The 24,809-nt window shown below is 49.0% G+C and overlaps 1 protein-coding gene across 2 annotated transcripts in view; it reads right to left on the reverse strand.

Annotated features, from left to right (window-relative positions):
- Positions 1–19,647: 19,647 nt before the first annotated feature.
- The window catches only part of JDP2 (Jun dimerization protein 2), a 24,698-nt gene continuing 19,536 nt past the window's right edge, over positions 19,648–24,809 (reverse strand). For both annotated transcript variants that reach the window (XM_034768649.1, XM_034768650.1), the window contains exon 4: positions 19,648–20,818. In XM_034768649.1, the coding sequence (XP_034624540.1) occupies positions 20,633–20,818 (186 nt within the window). In that variant the 3' untranslated portion in view covers positions 19,648–20,632. The remainder of the gene's footprint in view (positions 20,819–24,809) is intronic.

Below are 24,809 nucleotides of genomic sequence, written 5' to 3' on the forward strand. Positions count from 1 at the left end.
GTCCTCAGGTTCGGCCGATCGCGGCTCCCACTGACTGCGGTTCGCCGCTCCAGGCAGATGGGGGCTGCGGGAAAACAAACCGGCCCGGACTGCCAGAGGCTTTCCCTGCACAAGCGGCGGCCCGACTTTGAGAAGCACTGCTGTAGGCAGTTCTGGGCTAACATGTCTATAGGGAAAATTCCTTCCTAACCCCCATATGGATGGTTTATATCCTGAAGCAGGAGGCTTTATAAGCCATCTCTATGTTTTTCATTCTTGTGATTGCCATTCTGAATGTTCCTATTATCCATATAAACCTCTGTTTTATTTTATTTTTTACAAACCCTGCTATGTTCTTGGCCTACAAGGTATCTTGTGGCAGTGCATTCCAAAGCTAATTGTTCAATAGATGAAAAGTATTTCCTTGTATCCATTTAAATGAACTGCCTTTCAATGTAATTGAACAACCCCTTGGTCATGTATTAGGAGAGGGGGTGAACAAAAGTACCCAGTCTCCTGTCTCTTCTAGACCATGCACTATTTTGCATATCTATTATGTCCCATTTTATCAGTCTCATCTCTAAGCTAAGCAGTCCAATCTTTTTAGTCTCTTTTTAGGGACATCTTCCATATCTGTAATCATGGTCCTCACCCATCACTGAACCCCTCCTATTTCTGCAATAGCCTTTTGAGGTAGCGTGACAAGAGCTCAATACAATACTCCAGGGGAGGGCATACAATTGATGGCATTACAATATTTTCCATATTATTTTCCCTCTCATTCTTTATGCATTCTACTATTTTCTTTGCTTTTCTTGACTGCACATTGAGCAATGGTTTTCATTGAGCTATCCATAGTGGTGCCTGGGTCATTTTCCTAAGTGGTTACAGCAGGTATGAAGAATTCAACAATGGGAGTCAATAGATTAAGTGCTCCTTCCAATGTGCATTACTTTGCATTTGCCAATATTGAATCCCATCTGCCATCATGCTGCCTAGTCACCCAGCTTTGCTAGGTTCCCTCTGAAGTTCTTCATCACAGTCTCCTCCATTCTCAACTAACCTAAATCATTTTGTGTCATCTGCAAGTGAGAGTTAAGGAATGAATCTCTAACAGGTCACTGTTTCCAAAGACAGTCTCCACAGCAGAAAGAAGATTCCTTGTTCTCAGCAAGTGTCTCCACAACAGGAGCACTGACTGCATGGTGGACCCACAGGTTCTCCTGCAGCTGCTGATCAGTGGTGAGAACCCTGGGGCCCAAACCAAGAATGGAAGGTACTTACCAGAAATCCACTAACTGGGTCTGGCAACAACCTTCATTTTCTAGCTTAGAGAACAATGACAAGTCCATATCCCACAGTAAGGAATTGATCAGTTTTCAGCTTATCCCTCAAAACCAAAACCAAATGTATCCTGGATACATGTTCCATTGGACTGGGGATCCCTACATTTGCCAGAAAAGCATTATTGCCAAATTTCCTTTGACCACATCCAGACCTTTCAGAATAAGCCAATTTCCAACAAATCTAAGAGCATGTCTGCTCTGACTTTGCTGGAATCGTGTCTCTGGAACAAGTACAAGCAGGGACTGCAGCGTCAGGACTCAGGACTTCCCCTGACAGCACCACAAATAACACAGCTCAGCAAGTTCATTCTGCAGAAATCAGATATCATCAAAGTAAAGTGGAGGTTACTGGCAAAGGATCCTGCCCTAGAAGCTTCATCTGAGATGTGAAACTCTTAGAAAAACCTCTCTGTCACACAAGACCAAGCTCTGCTTCAGTCACACCCATGCAACCTCTCTGGTCAGCAGGCTTTCCTAGTTGTGACTGATCCCGCTCTATGTCTCAGCCACAGTCTCTCTTCATCTCACAGCACTGACTCCAGAGCCCTATCACTCCCACTCACAGGAGTCAGGAATGGAAAGGAGCCAGTATTGGCAGAGTTTACAGCATCTGAACATTTTTGCTAGTGGCAGTTTTCCAACTAACTTGGAGGCTGCCAACCTCCATGGCTACTTTCCTCCTTCGGTCTCCCACAAAGGCTGCTTCCTTCCCTCCCGCCCAGGGCAGCCTGACCCCTTGCCATGAACCCCATTGCACTAGGATCACAGTCTAAATGGGCAAAGATAGACCAACGAAGACCGTTCTGATTTTACAGGAGGGAAGGTGAGGCTCAGAGAGATTGAATCACTCCCCCAGGGTCACGCAGTAAATCTGTAGCAGAGCTAGGAACTGAACTCAGGTCTTTTAGTTGCTGAGGCTAGTGCTTTAGCTACAAGACCAATTTACCTCGGACGCAGAGCCTGCTGCACATGCCCTGCCCACGGCCTCTCTCTCTGTGCTGTGACCAGCTGAGCTGTGGCTACTACTTCTGCTGGGAGAAGAGAAACAGCTGGGAGCAGGGAGGAAGCCATTGAGCTGCCAGGAGAGAAGAGGCTCAGAGAAATAGAGCCTAGCGTAGGCTCTAGGTGCCTTCGCCGTAAATTAAAACAGACACAACAAAAGCAAAAAACCTGAGCTAGCAGCTGCTCCTCTTTCTAAGACCAGAAAAAAATGAATCTATGCTCCCTTACTCCAGAGACCAGCCCTTATGCCTGGGGGGTTGTGTCTCCGTGTTACTATTATATCCTGCCGTGCTCATCATTATGGTGTTGCAGTTATTGGTGTTTTTCTCTCCCCCTCCCCTTAGCCCCTTTCCTCTCACCAGGGCCCCCTCTCTGTCTGGACTGTGCCCTGCTCACATTTCTGCCTGGTCCCAGACCACAAAGGTGGCAGCACTGGCACCAGCTTTTCTCAGAGCAGTTTCTGAATCTCTTGGTAAATATCAGGCTGGGGATTTTTTGGGTTATTTTTTTTCCAGTGAGATAAGTAGAAAGAAGCAAGAAAAATTCACACCCGTTGGCCTTGGGCCTTGACACAAAGTGAAACAGGGAGGCAAAGGGCAGGTTACCTCTCAAAAGTTAATTAATGCCATTTTCCACAGTACTACAGACTCCCCCACCCAACCTGCACCAGGAAGGACAAGGAAACTGTGCAGCATACAACAGGCCCTCGAGGGAGCAAGTGGCCAAGGGGAAGGATGTGTGATGAGCAAAAATGGCTCAACTCATAGGGAGGCAGTGGGAATTAATTGCTTACTAAGGGAGTGGGTTAGGAGTCTGACAGTAGGGAGATGAGGGGCAGGGCCGGCTCTAGGCACCAGCGCTCCAAACATGTGCTTGGGGCGGCACTTTCCAAGGGGCGGCACTCCGGCTCCTTTTTTGTTTTTGATTTTTTTTGTTTGGGGCCCAAAAAGCGGGGAGCCATCCCTGAGCGGAGGTGAGCTGCAGGAAGTAACCCTGGGGGGGAAGAGGAACCGCTCCCCCCAGCTCACCTCTGCTCCACTGCCGCCTGCTCCCCCCAGCGCGCCGCCGCCCCGCTTCCCCCCCCTCCCTCCCAGGCTTGCCGCGTGAATCAGCTGTTTTGCGGCAAGCCTGGGAGGAAGGGGGGAGAAGCGGGGCGGCGGTGTGCTCAGGGGAGCAGACGGCAGTGGAGCAGAGGTGAGCTGGGGCAGTGGGGGACACGGGGAGGGCCGCAGGAAGTAACCCTGGGGAGGGCAGAGGAACCGTCCCCCCCAGCTCACCTCCGTTCCACCTCCACCTCCTCCCCAGAGCGCGCTGCCGCTCTGCTTCTCCCCCCTCCCTCCCAGGCAAGCCTGGGCTGGGAGGGAGGGGTAGAAGGGGAAATGTGGCACACCCGGGGGAGGAGACGGGGCCGGGGATTTGGGGAAGGGGTTGGAATGAGGCGGGGAAAGGGCAGAGTTGGAGCTGGGCCGGGGGAGGCACAGGAATTTTTTTTTGCTTAGGGCAGCAAAAAACTTGGAGCCGGCCCTGATGAGAAGGCATCTGCATGGAGTCAAGGAAGATGCAAGAGACTACCATTAACTAGAGCTCAGTTGCTGGTGGGGGCCCTGGAGTCTGGAAGGAAGGCAGGGCACCGGGAGGCTAAGTAGTCAGGTTTTTTAGAAGACTGTCCCTCCTCCCCTGTCCCTGGGTCCCAGGCCAGAGCTGCACTGGTCTTTACTCACAGGGCTGCCGTCGAAGGAGGAGGTGGTGAGAGTATCTCCATGGGGAGAACAGGAGAAGGTGGCTGAAGGCCGCTAGGAAGCCAGTACGGAAGTGGCAGAGCAGGTCCGGTTGGAGAGGTGGACAACGAGACCTGGACCTGGCTGAACTTGGCTCATTGTTTTCAGTGTGAGCAGAGAGACTGCAGTGGGGAAATCACTGAGCACCTGCCCGGCACAGTCCCTGGCCTCACCACAATTCTCTGGACTCCAGGCAAGGAACAAGAGACACTGCTCATCACCCCCGCTGGGAACACCTCCAGAAGCAGAGCTTTCCACCGTATCCTCACAGCTCCCCCTGCTGGGAAAGACTAGGGCTGCAGGAGATATTACCAAGAGTTGGGAAGAAAGGTGTTTTTCTCCCTGCAGGCTTGACCTAGGATGGGCCCCGGTACCAAAACTAGTAGATCAAAGGTGTTATTTGCTATGGGGAAAGGGGGAAATTGCTCCCCACACGTTGGTTTTCCCCCTATGAATTTTAAGCAGCTGCCTAGGGTGGCATATTTGACCCAGCTGCCCTCTCTGTTATGACTGGGGAGGGGGGAGCCAAATTTGAATGGCGTTATGACCCCATGCACCAGGTCGCAATGGCACTCACTCAAACTTGACCCCTCCATTATGGAGGGGCAGCTGGGCCAAATCTGCCACCATAGGCTGATGAGGAAGGGGGCGGCAGATTGTCTTGAGCAGCCTCCGGTGCCACCCCCTCACCCCCACCCATTAGCATAGGCAGCAGCATCTGTAGCAATCTGGGCCAGAGCTGAGGAGCAATCTGGGCTCCGATCCCTGCCCTGCTCTTGCTCTGGCGATAGGTGAAATATCTCCCCGCCGGTCCACGCTCCCCACCCACCACACTCCCCAGGACAGGACCAGTTTACCACCGCCCTCTGGGATGGGATTGACCTACTAACCCTCCATGGCCACTGCAGCTTCAGTGGGGAGGAGGAAGTGGAAACGCTGACACAACTCTTCCCCCTGAATTTTTCTGAAATGATGCCCCTGTAGTAGATAGAGATGGAGGAGGGAAGCTGGCTTTGCCATGCTGAGAGGGACGTGAGCGTGGTCCGGATGCGGATAAGGCTGTCTGTTAGAGGCAAGGCAGCGGTCCCTGCTCAGGACCCGCGTTTGCAGATGGAGGTGGGTGGGCAGCCGGCCCCCGTGCTCACAATTTCCATTGTGCTGCTGCCATCATTGAAATGAAAATCTCTCCCACACTCTAACCACCTTGTTTCCATCCAAACAATTGTGGTGAGAAGGTCAGGGGGGCCTGTGAGATATTGTGGGGCTAGCAGCCCATGTCAGTGCTTCCTCTGTGCTTCTTCCTTGGGACCACATGGAAGAGTGAAGATAGTTAGGAGCCATCGCAGTCGATGTTCCCATCTGAGATGAAGGGGAGAGAATGGGGAGGGCAGAGGGACTGAGGCCTGTCACAAAAGCTCAGAGCTCCTGGAACTCTAATGCTATCCCTGGCTTCCCTCATGGCAGCTGCTTTTTGAGCAGAATGATCCTCTCTGCTTCACTATTCTGCTCTCCTGGCTGTCGCAGGGTTCCCCAGTAAAGTGCATGGGTGAGGATGCTGGATCTGTGTGTCAGCTGGCTACACAACTGTGCTTAACTCTTTGTGGGTAAGAACACTGTGGGATTGAGCTGGGAGGACAGCATTGTTGCTGCTCAGCTAGCACTGCACTGCTGCAGAGTGTCGGGGCGGTGGCTGACATGGTGCTCTGCCATGCTCAGAGCAAGTGCAGACACAGCTCTGTTACTGCCGGTGTTAGAATCTGGACAGATAGTTGAGTAGTTCTGTGTGCAGATATGTGGTATGTTGCAGACATTTTAGCTAGTTGCAACCATGCTGGCAGTGCCCAAATTATCTAGTATGGACAAGGTCTAAAGAGAACACAAACTCTAGAGCTGGGAGGCAAACAAACCTGATCAAAATAGTCCCAAAATTAGAAGCACAAAAAGCCAAAGGGAGAAAAATGCACCAAAGAAAATCAGAGTGTCCTGACCATATCACTGAGAGATGGGATCAGCTGCAGACACCCTCCACTTTGCCCGCTGTAAAACACAGCCCCTACAGGGCCCCCAGGGCAAAGCTCTCTCTGCCCACCCCAAACCAGAGGCATTAGAACAGCCAGAGGCAGGAGTACTACCGAGAACTAATAGCAAAAAAATCCCACTCATCACAACCTCTGGGTGCCAACCCTGCTAGTCAGCCCAGAAACTCCTCCTAATGACCGTGAGAAATAATCTCCATAAACCAATAAGCCCTGAGCTGCCCTAGCACCAGAGGCTGGAGAATAGCCTCTTCCCCACGAAGAACTGAAAAAAGAAATCCCAAACCCACACATTCCTTACCTGTGAAGTGATTTGCATGGGGATATCATGCAGTTATTCAGGTCGCCAACAGATGGCGATGCAATTACTCAAATATTGCATTGTTGGAGGGAGTCAGTCTATGGGCCTGGCTCTCCTCCACCTGCCTCTCGTTTTGTGTCATCATTTATACCTGAGCAAAGTGAGGAGGACTGAAGTTCTTGGGTGGGAAGCGTTTGACCCATTTACACACATGAAATACTGCCAGCAGATGAGGGCAGGGGAGAATGGAGCCCCAGTTATTTGGGAGAGTTGGGGGACCTTGTGATAACCATGTATGCAAAATCCAAGAGCAACACCTTTCTGAGTAGATGTATGAAGGGAAAAGGAAAGCATGGTGATGGCCAAGAACAGGAATGATAAAGCTATTGTCATGTTCCTCTGTACCAGATGTGGACTGGCTACAGAGCTTGCTTATACACACCAGATGTGTTCTTCATCAGATCCTTTAATGCTCTGCCAGGTATGGCTAAGGTTAGCTTTAAATATGGTGTTTTACACACAGCACCACCTAGTGGCTAAACTATATAATACAGAAAGGTATAAGTTCTACATTCCTACCATTTACAAAATACAATCGCACTATCTTTGAAATTCAGTATGGATCAGTCTGAGACGTGTCTCTGAATCGCACTGCTTTTCTAATTACACAACCTGAATGCTTAACAGCTAGGTGATCTGGCTATCCATTAGTTGCAACAACTGGCTGCGGTCAGTCTGAAACTCTTAAGTCGTTGTCTTCTTGTTCTGCATCTGCCATCTATAGAGTGTGCTCTGTTGATTGTTCTTTCTGAGGAACAAACTGTAGATGCCAACGGTTTCTGTTGAACTCTCCACTATCAGTCTTGATCACATAGGATCTGGGTGCTGAATTCTTTTTTTTATCCGGCAGCTGGAGCTGTCCATCCCTTTTCTCCATCCAATTTGACATGAACACAGTCACCAGACCACCCCAGCTGCGCTCCTCCCCCAGTCGTGGCAGGTCCCCAGGGGGGTTCCCTTAGTGCCTGGATGGTCTGTATATACAGGCACTGGTCTGTATGTGTCCACAGCATCCACATATGCCTTTGTGTCATCTTCAAGCTCACAGTTAGTTTAGTGCAATGCTGGGCTCCATGACAGAGTGTCTGCTATTACCAGATTTTTCCCAGGAACATAACTGGGTTAAATCGCATTAACCTTATCAATAGATGTTGGCATCTCAGCAGTGTTTGATCTGGGGGCTACAAGCATTTTATGGTCTGTGATCAGTGTAAACAAATCCAGTTCCCAAAGGTAACTGGAAAAGTTCTCACATGCCCATACACTTGCCAGGCACTCCTTTTCAATCTGTGCATGTCATTTTTCTGATTCTGAGTGTGCGAGAGTGAAATGCAGCTGACTTCCTCTCAGAGCCAAGTTGTTGCAACAATACACCACCTAGGCTACAGCTGCTTTCATCTGCACTGACCCTTGTGGGCTTGTGCACATTGTAGTACTTGAGAACTGGAGCTGTTGAGATCATTTCCTTTATAATTTTGCAGGCGACTTCTTGATTTAGTCCCAATAGCCAAGATATGTTGAATTTTAATAGTTCATTCAGTGGTTTTGTCATTGTAAAAAGATCTTGTAGGTATCAACCAAGGGAATTTACCATCCCCAGTATACATCTCGATTCTGGTACATTAATTGGTGCATTCAATTCTTGAATTGTTTTTACCTTTCTCGAGGCTAGGGCTGATTCCATCTTTGGAATTTATTTTGGAATTTGGAAAGATCCATAAATCAGAACATTGTCCGTGAAAACGGTAACTCTGTTTGTGTTCCTTAACAGTTCTGCCATCTTTCTTTGGAAAATTTCATGGGGACTGGTAATCTCAAAAGGTAATCTTCAAAAGGGTGTTATAAATGTAGTCATCTCAGCACCACTCTTTGGCTAAAGGAATTTGCCAGAATCTTATTGAGGCATCCAGCTTGAAGAATACTATATCTCCTTTCACTTTGGGGAGGAAATCATCCAGTGTTGGGAGGTTGTTGTTTTTTTTTAGACTGGTAAGCCTAACTTCAATACCAGGCAAATTGGTTGAAACTATTAAAGAACAGAACTGTCAGACACATAGATGAACACAAATGGGGAAGAGTCATCATGGCTTTTGTAAAGGGAAATCATTCCTCATTGATCTATTAGAATTCTTTGAGGAGGTCAACAAACGTGGACAATGGTGATCCAGTGGATATAGAGTACTTAGACTTTCAGAAAGTCTTTGACGAGGTCCCTCAGCAAAGGCTCTTAAGCAAAGTAAGCAGTCATAGGATAAGAGGGAAGGTCCTCTCATGGATCAGTAACTGGTTAAAAGACAGGAAACAAAAGGTAGGAATAAATGGTCAGTTTTCAGAATAGAGAAAAGTAAATAGGGTGTCACCCAGGGACCAGTTCAAATGATCTGGAAAAAAGGAGTAAACAGTGAGGTGGCAAAATCTGCAGATGATACACTACTACTCAAGACAGTTAAGTCCAAAGCAGACTGCAAAGAGCTACAAAGGGATCTCACAAAACTGGGTGATTGAGCAACAAAATGGCAGATGAAATTCAATGTTGATAAATGTAAAGTAATGCACATTGGAAAACTTAATCCCAATTATACATATAAAATGATGGGGTCTAAATTAGCTTTTACAACTCAAAAAAGAGATCTTGGAGCCATTGTGGATAGTTCTCTGAAACCATCCATTCTATGTGCAGCAGCAGTCAGAAAGCTAACAGAATGTTAGGAACCATTAGGAAAGGGATAGATAAGACAGAAAATATCATATTGCCTCTATATAAATCCATGGTACGCCCACACCTTGAATATTGCATGCAATTCTGGTCATCCCAGTGCAAGAGAGATATATTTGAACTGCAAAAGGTACAGAGAAGGGCAAGAAAAATGATTAGGGGTATGGAACAACTTGTATGAGGAGAGATTAAAACGACTGGGACTTTTCAGCTTGGAAAAGAGACAATTAAGAGGGGATATTATAGAGGTCTGTAAAAATCTTGACTGGTGTGGAGAAAATGAATAAGGAAGTGTTATTTACTCTGTCACAGAACACAAGAACCAGGGGTCACCCAATGAAATTACTAGTCAGCAGGTTTAAAACAAACATAAGGAAGTACTCCTTTACACAACACAGTCAGCCTGTAAAACTCATTGCCAGGGGATGTTGTGAAGGCCAAAATTATAACAGGGTTCCAAAAGGAACTAAATAAGTTCCTCGAGGATAGGTCCATCAATGGCTATTAGCCAAGATGCCCAGGGATGCAACCCCATGCTCTGCGTGTCCTTAGCCTCTGATTGCCAGAAGCTGGGAGCAGATGACAGGGATGGATCACTTGATGATTGCCTGGTCTGTTCATTCCCTCTGAAGCATCTAGCATTGGCTACTGTTGGAAGACAGGATAGTGGGCTAGATCAGTGGTGGGCAACCTGCAGCCCATCAGGGTAATCTGCTGGCGGGTCACGAGACAGTGGTTACATTGACCATCTGCAGGCACGGCCACCCGCAGCTCCTAGTGGCTGCGGTTTGCCGTTCCCAGCCAATGGGACTGCAGAAAGCGGCGCGGGCTGCAGGGACGTGCTCGCTGCTGCTTCCTGCAGCTCCCATTGGCCGGGAATGGTGAACCACAGTCACTGGGAGCTGGGGCGGCCATGTCTGCGGATGGTCAATGTAAACACTGTTTCATGGCCCGCCAGCGGATTACCTTGATGAGCCGCGTGCGGTCCGCAGGCCACAGGTTGCCCACCACTGGGCTAGATGGACCATTGGTCTGATCCAGTATGGCTGTTCTTGCGTTCTCTCACAACTGCTTCATTAAGTATTTTAAGATCCAGACAGATTCGTATTTTTCCATTTTTCTTTATAACGGGTACCAAGGGGCACACCATGCTGTTGGCTCAGATTTTCCTCAATTATGCCAATCCATTCCATTCTATAACTCAGTTTCCACTTTATGAAATAATGAATAGGAATCCTGTGAGGTGCATGTACACTATATGGTTCAGCATTGCCTCTTAAGGTCATTTGCACTGGATCTCCCTTCAACAGTCCAATATTACCAAATAGTCCATTGAGTTCTTCCACCTTCCTCACTAGGCCTATCGTGGCTGCAGCTGAGAAAGTTGTTGGTCTGTGGTCCTTTGATAACATACACTCTGAACACATAGCTTTTGTCTTTGTAAGTTGTTTCTGTGGTGAACTGGCCCGTGCAGTCCAAAATACCTCCAGGGCTAGTCAGAGCTGTGGCAGGTGACTTCAGCTTTGGGAGGGGTTATAGGTGATTGGAAGTCCCTTTTGAGATGATTGTCACATCAGCTTCTGAGTCAGTTTTATTTGCCATGAATATTCATTTTCACTCTCCACGCAGGCTCTATGTCATCACATGTGCTAGATCCCAGAATCAATGGCTCTTGATTGTCTGTAATATAAGTCAACTCCCTGCCTGCTTTGGTGTGGCAAACAGCTGCAAAATGTTCATATTTCATGCATTTATTACACCATATGCCTTTAGCTGGCCATGTATCCTCTCTTGAGATAGAGTTTTTCCACACTTTGTGCAGATAGGCTGGAATTTGTCCCTCTTAGCCTGGGAGTCCTCTCTCCTTGACTCAGGGTTTTTATGATAATGACTTTAAACACTCAAGTGTCTGTTTACAGTTTCTAGTTTCGGGTTTTTCAAATTTGTTAAGTTGCTCTAGGTTTTGCTGTCTCACCAGCTCAGACGGCTTTGTTCTCTCTCTAGATGGTTACCCCTTTTTTCCAGATCATTTATGAATATATTGAATAGTACTGGTCCCAGTACAGACCCCTGGGGGACACCACTATTTACCTCTCTCCATTCTGAAAACTGACCATTTATTCCTATCCTTTGTTTCTGATCTTTTAACCAGTTACCAATCCATGAGAGGACTTTCCCTCTTATCCCATGAATCTTACTTTGTTTAAGAGCCTTTGGTGAGGGACCTTGTCAAAGGCTTTCTGAAAATCTAAGTACACTATATCCATGGGTCGTGGGTGAACCCCTGCTTTGGGGAGGCTAGGAGAAGCCCTGACTCTGAGGGCCCCCCGGGACCGGAGGATCCCCAGTCCACAGTCCCCAACCACATCGGGCCAAGCCGCTGCTGCCAGCCCGCACCCCCCCCCCCCAGGGCCAGGCCCAGCCCCCCGGCCCGCCCCCCCGATGCCCCCCCCCCCCAGCGCCAGGCTGGGCTGAGCTGCCGGTCTCCCCACCAGAGTCAAGCCATGCTGAGACGCTGTCCCCCTAGCGCCAGCTCCTCCCTACCAGTGTGCAACAGCAGTCAAAAAAGCTAACAGAATATTAGGAATCATTAGGAAAGAGATAGATAATATGACAGAAAATATCATATTGTCTCTATATAAACCCATGGTACGCCCACATCTTGAATACTGCATGCAGATGTGGTCGCCCCATCTCAAAAAAAAGATATATTAGAATTGGAAAAGATTCAGAAAAAGGAAACAAAAATGATTAGAGGTATGGAACAGCTTCCATATGAGGCGAGATTAATAAGACTTGGACTTTTCAGCTTGGAAAAGAGACGACTAAGGAGGGATATGATTGCGGTCTATAAAATCATGACTGGTGGAGAAAGTAAATAAGGAAGTGTTATTTACTCCTTCTCGTACCACAAGAACTAGGGGTCACCAACTGAAATTAATAGTCAGCAGATTTAAAACAAACAAAAGGAAGTATTTCTTCAAACAATGCACAGTCAATCTGTGGAACTCTTTGCCAGAGGATGTTGTGAAGGCCAAGACTATAACAGAGTGCAAAAAATAACTAGATAAATTCCTGGAGGATAGGTCCCTCAATGGCTATTAGCCAGGATGGAAAGGGATGGCGTCCCTAGCCTCTGTTTGCCAGAACCTGGGACTGGGCAACAGGGGATGGATCACTGGATGATTACCTGTTCTGTTCATTTGCTCTGGGGCACTTGGCATTGGCCACTGTCGGAAGACAGGATACTGGGCTAGATGGACCTTTGGTCTAACCCAGTATGGCCGTTCTTATGTTATGTTCTTAAATTCACCATCTTATAGTGTCTAGTTCGCTATGTAACCCCTATTTCTTTTTCTTATTTCAGGGTGTTCACCCAAAGACACTTAGTACTGTAATTACAGCTGCTGTTTCTACTTGCTCTGAGTCGATACGGAAACATTCCCAGTGAAGGTGGCAGAGCCTTGAGTAACTGCAAAGTAGTAATTGCTATTTCAACACACTAGAGGGAGTGCAGGAAGTTGTTAACCACACTCAGTAGCTGTTCTGAAGCTCCTGTGGAAAACTTCATTGAGAGCAGACATTCCTGCATGTACACACATACCCTCTTAGTTAGAAGCTGGAAGCCCCTCGCCAGTCAGTACGGAGTTCTGTCAGGGGTACAAAACTGTCAGCCCTTTTGAGCACCAGTCAGATCCAGCTCAGTCCTGCAGGGGAAGCTCGAGCTGCCAAGGGGAACCCAGACTGATCTGTGGGTTGGTTGGATCTCAATGCAGTTTCTTATAACTGTACTGGTTAATTGGATAGTATTGATCTGCAGCAGTTATATGTTAAGATAACAGTACAGTCCTTAGTCCCAAGGAGGGAAATAAGTATTTTTTTACATAGCAGTGGGTTATAGTTAAAGGACTAGGGAAGTTTGCAACTTGCCTAAAAGGCTGGTGTCTTCCTCTTGTTATTCTAAGACACAAACTTAGAATTAAGTAAGTAGGGCAATTGTATTTGTGTGAATATATATATATATTGTTGAGACCCAAGACATGGCCCTGCCTTGACTGGTACAGCACCTGTTCAGCCCAGCCCAGCCCTGCAGGGAAAAGATAGAGCTGTCCAGGATAACTCAGACTGAAATCTGGGGGGTTGGATGTCAATGCAGTTATCTGTAATTTTACAGAAGTCAATGAGATTTGGACTGGGAAACACCCTGAAGGAGGAATCGCAGACTGGAGGCCAAATATCTTCAGGAGGTGAACTACTACATCACTGAATGGAGACAACATGTGAGCCTTACAGCTGCATTAATTGTCAAGTTTTCTTTCTTTATTTGAAGTTGTGTACATGCTCAGTAGCATGGATGCTGAAATGACTGGTTATGTGGTACAACTAAATGTTTCATCTACTTGTCAATATAATACCCAGGGTGAGGCTACATGAAAGCAGCAGATCTTCCATCATCAGAAGTCCTAATCCCTGTATTTACTTTGTAAGGTATTATATATATGTATTGGGGTTTAGGTCCTGTGTTATAATCTTCATTTAAAGGAAAGTAACAAATCTCTAGTTAGTGATGTGGGTGCACTGTAACTGCTGCACTGTAATGATGTATCTTTGGAGTGTTATTCATGAAAAAAGAGTGTGAAATTATTATGTGTGTGTAACTGTCTTGTGGCAAAGACTGGTCCTTGGTTCCTAAGAAGAGAAAGAAAGTGAATCCTATTACAATTTCCATTTTTAGTATTGAAAAGGTTCCTATAGAAATCCATCTGTAGTCTCTTGCATGGTCTGTGCAAATACCTTAAGTCAGAGAGAGGAATTCCATAGCACAGAATGGCTAAGTAGACTGACTTACCTCCCCTCTACCTAGATTACATCTATTTATTATGTTTTCCACTTGTTACATACACCAAGTCTCCGTGGATGGCTAACGAGTCTCCATCTTCCAGCCACACCACGTACTCAGCTGCTACAGAAATAAATGTGCTATACTACCTGGGTATCGAGGCAGGCCCCATGAGCCTCTCACTTTGTGGTCACCTCTGGCTTTTTCTGGAGGTTACACGAGCCTGGGGCCTGTTCTGGGGCTGCACCTGCCTCCCTTGTGTGATCTGATTGGCTGTGTGCGCTATTTTCTGTGGATCAGATCTGCCTGTACTCACTTTTCTACACAGCCCAACTCTCTTCATTAGTCTCATTTGCTCATAGCTGAGACCTAGCCAAGTATGACTGACAAAATGACCTAAGCTGAATTGCAGCCAACTAGGCATTAACTGAAGAGCAGCAAAGGGACCATGTTCTGAGGTGAATTAGAAAGAATGGGCTTTACCCAGAATCCCCTGCACAGCCAGCCCACTCAGGGAGGAGCTGATGGATCAGTCCTGAATAGCCACTCTGTCTGTGTAGGCATTTATTGGCACCCCACGCCATGGTGGCTGAGCATTGCAACATATAAACAGTCCAAAGTTTATGTCCCCCCCCACCCCTCTCGCCTAGTGGCAGCTGCATGTGGCATGATTGGTTTTTTAACATGGGAATGGCTTGGTCTTATATTTTTACCTAAAGGTAGTAAGCGCTGTTGCCCTTATAGCCTTGTGTGACAGGGAAGCTTCATGGCTGTCTGGCTGTCACAGGGTGCTCTGCTCACTGCTAGAGCACCTCCTTCTGGCCACATCTGAGGATTAGCTCTGCAAGGCCGACACCCCCTCCTGCAGTTGAACTTTGTCACTCTCAACCTCTCTCTCATCCAGGACTCAGCTGCTCCTGCTTTGTGGCTTGGTCACTGTATGCAGTTTTCCTGGAAGGGGAAACCCACATCTCAGTCTCTCCAGGCCTGCCGTCCGAGACAGTCTTCTCTTTCTCTGCTCCTTAACGGTGCCACTTCCCCAGTGACTGGTAGGGGGACCCAGGCCTGCCCTCTACACTGGTTCCAGCCCAAGGAGCCTACAACAAGAAATCAGGGTCCACACAGTCCTGAACCGTATTGCTGTATCCCTGGGCTTCTTCCTACCTTACCTTTTCTCACCCTGAGAATAACTGCAGCCCTCTTCTATGCTTAGCTACTGGGCTTTATACAGGCCCCTCCTGTTCCTGCCCAGCTGAGCCTCCTCTCTAATTAGTCCTTGTTCCCTGACTCTTCCAGGTGCAGCCTAGGCAGTTAATTGGCCCACCTGGCCACTTTAACCCCTTCAGGCCTTGTGTGGAGTGGATGCCCCATCACAATGGTAATTTGCCAAAGAAGGCCCACTCCCTGCAGCTGTGTTACCTTTAGCATTGTTAGCTCTAGAAACCTTGAAAATGCAATGGGCGGAGTAGGAGAGGGTCACAGCAAGGGAGGTGATCTCTCAGATAACTGGGGTCTGTACTGGCCAGGGATTCAGTGCAGCTTGTAGAGCACTGGGGTGATGTGTTGTCAGTGTCCCTTGCTGGATGGAACAGAGGCTGGTGCACATTGTAACATCTGGAGCTTCTTTATAGTCAGCCCCTTCAGTCCATGGTATTGTGCGTTGCAATAGCTAAACCTGGAAGTGAGAGTCAGATAGCTCACTGGGTCCAGGTCTGCATCAGACTGGGAGAGGGGCAGTTTCCTGCCAGGTGGAGGTGGTGCAAGTAGAAGGCATTTCTGGTTACTGAGGCCAGGATATCTGAGCACCATGAGGAAGCTAGAAGGAACCTCAAAAAGAAGAACAGGAGTACTTGTGGCACCTTAGAGACTAACAAATTTATGCATCCGAAGAAGTGGGCTGTAGTCCACGAAAGCTTATGCTCTAATAAATTTGTTAGTCTCTAAGGTGCCACAAGTACTCCTGTTCTTCTTTTTGCGGATACAGACTAACACGGCTGTTACTCTGAAACCTAGAAGGAACCTGAGACTGAACCATCTTAACGCCTGCAGAGAACACCTTCAGCTCATGGCAGAGCTATGGTTGTTAGAGTAGACCTGCCAGACTCTCCATTCCCCGTCCAATAACATGTAAACTTCAGGCCCTTCATGACGGGGGATGCTGGTAGGGACCCTGCAGATTCACTACAATAACTTAGACAGGCATGTAAGTTCTGCTGAGGGACTCAGTTCCATAGGCCAGAACATGATCCCCTAGGAGTCAGGAAAAAGTGTTCTCAACCCCCTTGATGCAGCACAATGGTCAAGTGCCTTATGGGAAGAGAAGGGGTCATATTCCTCTGGAGCATCAAGTGTTGGCTACTGCCAGAGGCAAGTTAATAGACAAGATGGAGCAGGTCTGCTCTGCTACAGCAGATCCTGTGCAGAAGGCAATGCACTGGGAGTTATGTGTGGGGGTGGGAGGGAGCTGGCAAAGGGATGGTGGAGAGAATGACACGGCTCAGTCATTTTAATTTTATATTGTATCCTCTCTCACATGCATTTGTAGCTTTTCACTTTGTGAGCCTCTCAGGGCAAGGAGCTCATCTGTAAAATACCAGGCACACTTTGGTGCTAGATAAGTGATTGGTCTAGGAGCAATATTTCTGGGAAGCCCCTAACAGAAAGATTGAAGAGCGGGAAGGGCAAGCCAGGGAGAGCGTCTGAGTGGAGAGGTAGTGGGCTATGGCTGATACCAAACACCAAGGGGGATGCAGGGTGATATAGAGAAATTATATGCATGAACTAAAGATGCAGCCAGTCACAGGGTGACACTGGCTCTTTCAGAGGGAGCAGGGCCAGTGTATCTGTGATCAAATCAGAGTGTGATCATAAGGCAAATAAAAGGGCTTTAAAGAGGGCAGCTGGGCCTAAAGCAGGGAGGAAAGAGACCCAGGGAGAGGAAGCCTGGATGAATTGGGCCTAAGGGACAAAGTGTGCAGATATGGGGAGACAGGCCAGAAGCAGGAATAGGGTCGCCAACTTTCTAATCACACAAAACCGAACACCCCTGCCCCTTCTCTGAGGCCCTACCCATGCCCCACCCCTTCTCTGAAGTCCCACCCTCCACTCGCTCCATCCCCTCTCCGTCCCTTGCTCACTATTCCCCACCTTCACTCACTTTCACCAGGCTGGGGGAAGGGGGTAGGGTACAGGAGGGGGTATGGGCTGGGCTAGGGTGTTGGGGTGCAGTGGGGGGTGAGGGCTCTGGGGTGGGATCAGGGATGAGGGGATTGGGGTACAGGAGGGGCTCTGGGCTGTGGCAGGGGGTTGGGGTGCAGTGAGGGCTCTGGCTGGGGAAGAGGGGTTTGGAGTGCAGATGGGGACTCTGGGCTGGGCCGGGGATTTGGGGCGCAGGGCATGTGCGGCATCCTGCTGGCACTTACCGCAGCTCGGAGGAAGCGGCTACCAGGTCCCTGTGGCCTCTAGGCAGAGGCGTGGCTAAGTAGCTCTGCACAGTGGGTGCTGCCTTCACGCATGTAGGCACTGCCTCCCGCAGCTCCCATTAGTCATGGTTCCCTGCCAATGGGAGCTACGGAGCTGGTACTCGGGGCAGGAGCAGCGCACGGAGCCTCTCAGTCCCTGGCTGCCCTAGCACCTAGGGGCTGCAGGGACCTTGCAGCTGCTTCTGGAAGCAGTGCGGAGCCAGGGCAGGTAGAAAGCCTGCCTTAGCCCTGGCCCCCTGCTGCGCTGCCAACCGGACTTTTAACAGCCTGGTCAGAGAGAACCTGCTGGGAGAGACCCGATGGAAAAGAGACCCACTGTGTGGGAGAGTCCCAGTGAGTCAGAGCAGACTGGGTCAGTCAGGAGAAGGGCAGTTGAGAAGAGCTACTGGGGACTGGAGAAATCCTGCAAGGAAGCAGAAAGTGGTTCTCTGGAGGGAGACTGGTGGCAGGAGAGCAGCAAGACAGCTTTACTGTCTGACTTCCCAAGCCCGGGTCAAGGGGCTGAAGGCAGGAGGAGCGATACTTGCTGGGTCTAAACCACAGAGCTGAAGCCAAAGGCCTTGGTGAGGGCTGAAGGCAGGGAAGCAGCGGATGGGCTTACCCACTAATGTCTCCACATAGGAGAGCTAGACCCAAGGGAACAGTGTTCACATCAGGGGGAGTGAGGGATGCTCCCTGGTAAAGATCACCTCCTAGCAGAAAATCTGTGCAGGTTCCTGCTGGGAAGAACAGTGCAGCTGGAGTGCAACAAGGGCTGGAGTGACTGTCCTGGCAGAAGGATGGAAGTGGACCAGCAAGGAGCCTAGATGTGGCAGGAAACACCGGATTATGGTAAGGATGCACTCCCCGCAGAGAGGCTGGTGTGGGGGTAATATGCAGTTTTGGGACTTTTGTTATGGGTTCACTTGCACTATATTTTGTAACAAACTGGCTCCTAGGAGGGGTGTTGTTGAAGCAAGAGAGCCTGGCCTGGAGTCCTAGGGTTACCTAAGAGGGAAACTGAGGCAGATGTGCCTATCATGCTGTGACCTGCTGCCGGAGGGTGCTCCCTGGCAGGACTGACTTTTTGCACAGCCACATTCAGACACGGCTTTCCCCCTTTAATGATGATTGAGTTTAAGTCAGCCTTGTTTCCCTTCTGCCCACTTCAGCTTTCCAGAATGGAGGGTGAATGGATGCTAGGAGCCAGGGTAGCCCTAATAGTGCATCTGCACAGAACTCCTAGCAGTTCTCTCCTCATGGATCTGGCACCAATGCAGCTCCACTCACGTTCGTGATGTGTTAGAGCACTGGCGTAGACTAAGGGCAGATGTTTTTCCAACGGTTCTACCCCTGCTTGGAGCAGGGACAACGTGTTGGGTTTGGGCCCCATTTCTCAATGGTGTGCTGTAAAGGACACTTGTATTGGAGGCTCTGACCCAAACACATATGGACAGAGTTACTAGCCTTGTTGTTACAGAAATGTTTATACCAGTAAGACCTCAGCTGGGGCACCCACCTGCACACTGGAAATAGAGGAGTCATGGTTTGACCTTTATCCCTTCACCCTCCACAGCAGCATGTTCAGAGGCTAGAGAGGGGCTTGGGCTCATCCTATGGCTGGCGGAAGGAGGCATGTTAGGGACCTGGGAACAGGATCAGAGAAGTCTTACATCACCTTCTTCCATGTGCACATGACGCTTGCCCACTTCACCTTCCCGAAGGTGGTCACCAATGCTTCTGTGCACCTCACAGGACGGGGACAGGAGTGGAGCAACTCAGAGGAGGGCTCAAAATGGGATGGCCTCTAACTCTCACCTGCTGGCTCTGGGGTAAGTTACACCCCACGTGTACATGGGCCTGAGTTACACCACCTTACATCTAGGCATTTGCCTCCTGCTCAGCCAAGGAGTGAACCACTTTTAGGCCTATGCCACCATTACTAATGCATACACCCATCGTCATGGGTCAGGAACTAGCCCACTCAGCCAGTGTCCGCCAGCCAGAACTGTAGTCAGCATGGGAGGGAAGCTGACAGTTGCTGCGCTGGTGCAAAGGGCTGACCACAGTCTGTGCCCAGCCCAGTGAGCACCGGGACACAATCCAGACAAAGCAAAGGAGGCAGGGGAATAAGTCAAAGTAACATTTACTGAGAGATACAGGACTGCGTATTACGAAAAACGTACATGGATGGAGATGGTAGCGGAGCCAGTGTGGAGGGCTGCATGGGCCCCTTTTCCAGCATGCCGAGGGGAAAGGAGCCAGACACCACCTAACAAGTAACACAATGAGATAACTGTGGCATATGCATTTGTAACAAACGGGCCATTATATCATACATTTCTATGGGATCACGTCTAGTGATTATATAAATCCATATAGAGACAGCTGTATAAAAACTTTGTAAAAAATATAAAAAAGTGTAAAAATGTGCATTCAAAAGCACGGCCGACAGGGACAGCTGGGCTGTAAACATTATACTGAGTGTGCTTGTGGGGCGCCTGCGCCACAGTGCCATGGACAGGCCCAGCCGCAAGGCGGGGCTTGTGTCAAGTGTTTGCAATTCTTTGTTTCGGATTCCATTCCGGAGTGTGCGCAAGGAGCAGTGGCAGGATCCAGAGGGACGGAGATAGGACAGTCCTGGGAGATATAGCCAGCATGTCTTTGCCTGCCATCCATCTCCCACACATGTTCATTTCTCCTGGGTCAAGCCTCCACTCCCAGCTAGGTGCATACCAGTAGGTGTGGGAAGAGAAGACGCTGCAACTTCCCCTCCCCGTATCTCAACGTGATCCAGCTTCAGGATGCCCTGAAACGGGCTGCTTGCTTGATCCCTGGGGCTGATGAGCAGGCTGAAGGACCATGAAGAGGTATTGCAAGGGGTTGCCCTCACCACAGCTGCTAGACCCATCCCAGCTTCAGCCTTAGAGTGGGATGAATGGCAGGTTCCTGATCTTCTCCTTCCTCTTATTTGGTTGGCCTGTAATCCCCAAGAAAGCCCACTGGGTTCTGGCTGGACAAGGCCTCGGTGCACAGTTCTTCATACAGTACATAGGCGACTTTTTTGGAGACCCCAATTTGTTGTCTCCTCCTTGTCCTGGCCAGTGCCACCTTCACTTTTTCTCTAGTTGTTCAAGCAGTGGGTTGGCTTCACTCTCCGGTGTCTTGATGCTGTCTGTCCGCACAATGCAAGTGGGACGGTGTCTGTTCAGCATTAGAATCAGCTGCTGCCTCTCCTGCTTCAGCTCCTCTATCTGGGCTTTCAGCTCGGCATTCATGAGCTCCAGACGCTCGGACTCCTAGCAGGGCCAGAGACACGGATACAGCTTTAATCTGTCAGCTCATAGGTGTGGGGGAAAGAACAACCTGCTCTACGGTACCCAGTGCCCACATTGAATCTCCCTCTCCTGCATGCACAATACACAAAGAGAAACTGCCCTCGACAGAGGTGAGAGTAAGCCAGTCCGGGCCAGTACACTGTGCCAGACCAAACCGGCTTCCCCAGACTGGCGATTTAAAGGGCCCGGGGCTCCAGCCGCTGTGGGGAGCCCCGGGCCTTTTAAATCTCCACCCGAGCCCCGCTGCCAGAGCCCTGGGGTAGCGGCAGCAGGGCTCTGGCGGTGATTTAAAGGGCCAGGGGCTCAGCTGCGGTAGTGGCGGCCGGAGCCCTGGGCCCTTTAAATTGCCCCTGAGCTCCCAGCTGCCTCTGCAGCCAGAGCCCCTAGGCCTTTAAATCTTGATTAAATACCCAGGCCCTTTAAAAGGCCCCGCCTCTTCTGGTTGAGGCCACACCCCCTGCTCAGAACTCTGGCATACCAGTAAATCCTTTAAGTTACTTTCACACCTGGCCCTCGACCAAACAAAGGTCTGTTTGCAAACCACCCCAGTGTGAAACTGATGGCCATACAGCACAGGGAGCCGCAAGAAAACTTTCAGTGACAGCCAACTCTTCTGGCCAGACTTTATTCCTATTGGTGAGTAGAATCTAGTGCTGGGATCAAATGGGACTTTCCCTCCTGGCCATTCCCTGGGACCCAAAGCAAGACTGTTCCCTACCGCACATTTACTAAATGTTTTGTCCTGGTTAGTGCCCAATGATCCAAGCGAAGTAGACTGGTGTTCCAGTAGGATGAAGATTAATCGGCACCTTTATTGGGTATATACACCCGTCTTGGGGGCAAATGGCTTAAATCTACAACTAAATGCTTTTGTGATCGTTAACAGGTGTAAATCATATCAGGTCTTCGTTTGTGCAGTTGAGTTACTCAGAAATTATGTCCCCATCAATCTCTACAGACAACTCTGGCCTTAGAGATAGTTCAAAATAACTTTGAGACTTAATTCTCCCTGCCTCATTTTTAAATGCAGAGGTGGGTGTTTTCTGTAAGCAGCAGAGCTTGTACTGCTTTTCTTAAATTTTGGTCTAAGAATTGTACTCTTCCAGATTATAGATCGCTCTGTCTTTGCCTTCAGGAGATGGAGGAACAACCTGTGTACTCCTTATTTTCCTGGTGTGACACCCTCCAACTGAGTTTAGCTAAGTTGAGTTTTTCTACTACTTGCTTATTGTCAGTATCTTTAAATCAACGACTCACACAGAGTGATCGATATTCCTCAACAAGAAGATCTGGCTATGATTCATGATTCTATGTTAGTCATTTGATTTTTCTACTCTGAAGATGGCCCATGGTTTTGAACCATATTTGAAAAAGTTGTCCAATCTGCATTTACTTAAGGCATATATTCGGCGAAGATTCCAAACCACAGGCCTGGTCTAAACGACAAGTTTAGTTAGAATTTAGCAGCGTTAAATCGAATTAACCCTGCACCCATCCACACAATGAAGCCATTTACTTTGACATAAAGGCTCTTAAAATTGATTTCTGTACTCCTCCCTGACGAGGGGAGTAGCGCCGAAATCGAGATTGCCATTTCGAATTAGGGTTAGTGTGGCTGCAATTCGACAGTATTGGCCTCTGGGAGCTATCCCACAGTGCATTATTGTGACCACTCTGGACAGCAATCTGAACTCGGATGCACTGGCCAGGTAGACAGGAAAAGCCCCATGAACTTTTGACTTTCCTTTCCTGTTTGCCTAGCGTGGAGCGCTGATCAGCACAGGTGACCATGCAGTCCCGGAATCAAAAAGAGCTCCAGCATGGACCAAACGGGAAATACTGAATCTGATCTCTGTAGGGAGAGATGAATCTGTTCTATCAGAACTCTGTTCCAAAAGACAAAATGCCAAAACATTTGAAAAAAATCTCCAAGGCCATGATGGACAGAGGCCACAACAGGCAATCAACACAGTGCTGTGTGAAACTTAAGGAGCTGAGACAAGCGTACCAGAAAGCCAAGGAATCAAATGGACGCTCACAGAGGGAGGGGCGACTGACAACTGTAGCTATCCCACAGTTCCCGCACTCTCCGAAAACCATTTGAATTCTCGGTTGAGCTCCCAATGCCTGAAGGGTCAAAAACATTGTCACGGGTAGTTCAGGGTATATGTCGTCAGCCCCCCACCGTGAAAGCGAAGGGAAAAAAAATCGTTTTTCACCTTTTTTCACTGTCACCGTAGGTCTACTGGATGCTGCTGGCACACGTGGTGCTGCAGCGCTACACAGCAGCAGCCCCTTGCCTTGCGGACGGCAGACGGTACAGTATGACTGGTAACTGTCATAGTCGTCCCGTGGGTGCTCCTGGTTGGCCTCAGTGAGGTTGGTCAGGGGCGCCTGAGCAGACATGGGTGCTCCTGGCTGGCCTTGGTGAGGTTGGTCAGGGGCACATGGACAAAAATGGGAATGACTCCAGGTCATTCTCTTCTTTAAGTTTTGTGTAATGGAGATTCAGTCCTGCCTGGAATATCATGCCAGCTGGAGGCTTCTGCCTCAGGCTGCTCTCCAAGTTGGCAGCACCGCGCAGTCGCACCTACCCCAGCCTACCCCTTGCTCCCAGGGCTCACAATCAGATATCTTTTGCTGCAAATATAAAAATAAAGCTGCCGTTTAGAACTGTCCCCCAACATACATATCCTGGGACATTTTGTATTTTACCAGTGTCAACCAAAGGCCCACACACAAATGGGGATTCAGTCCTGCCTGTGCTTCTATCCTAGTGCTTATCACAGATTCCCATTTTCAGCTAGGCTGAGCAAGTGCAGAATGGTGGTTCACTCGACTTCGCTATAAGCCAACCACCCTCCCCTCCCCCCTTTGATCTCTGCTTGCAGAGGCAATAAAGTATGTGTTGTTTCAAATTCATGCATTCTTTATTACTTCATCACACAAACGGGGGGATAACTGCCAAGGTAGCCCAGGAGGGGTGGGGGAGGAGGGAAGCAACGGGTGGGCTTGTTGTAGGGGCACCCCCTAGAATGGCATGCAGCTCATCATTTCTGCGGGATGCCTGGGGCTCTGAACCGGAGCGGCCGTTTGTCTCTCTGGTTCTTTAGTAGGCTTGCCTGATATTCAGGACTGACTCTCCAGTAGACAAAACTTAAAGAAGAGAATGACCTGGGGAGTCATTCCCATTTTTGTCTAGGTGCCCCCGACTGACCTCACCGAGGCCGTCCAGGACAGCAGCAGACGGTACAGTATGGCTGGTAACCGTCTTTGCTAACTTGCAAAGGCAAGGGGATGCTGCTGTGTAGCACTGCAGTACCGCGTCTGTCAGCAGCATCCAGTAGACATACGGTGACAGTGAAAAAAGGCTGAACGGGTTCCATGGTTGCCGTGCTATGGCGTCTGCCCGGGCAATCCAGGGAAAAGGGCACGAAATGGTTGTCTGCCGTTGCTTTCACGGAGGGAGGATTGACTGACGACATTTACCCATAACCACCCACGACAAATTTTTGGCCCCATCAGGCATTGGGATCTCAACCCAGAATTCCAATGGGCAGGGGATACTGCAGGAACTATGGGATAGCTACCCACAGTGCAACGCTCCGGAAGTCGACGCTACTCTCGGTACATGGACGCACACCGCCGAATTAATGTGCTTAGTGTGGCCGCATGCCCTCGACTTTATACAATCGGTTGCCAAAAATCGAATTCTGTAAATTCGGAAAAAGAACAGGAGTACTTGTGGCACCTTAGAGACTAACAAATTTATTAGAGCATAAGCTTTCGTGGACTACAGCCCACTTCTTTGGATGCGTCCGAAGAAGTGGGCTGTAGTCCACGAAAGCTTATGCTCTAATAAATTTGTTAGTCTCTAAGGTGCCACAAGTACTCCTGTTCTTTTTCCGAATTTACAGAATTCGATTTTTGGCAACCGATTGTATAAAGTCGA

This window comes from Trachemys scripta, chromosome 4, assembly GCF_013100865.1.
Source record: "Trachemys scripta elegans isolate TJP31775 chromosome 4, CAS_Tse_1.0, whole genome shotgun sequence".
Lineage (NCBI taxonomy): Eukaryota > Metazoa > Chordata > Testudines > Emydidae > Trachemys > Trachemys scripta.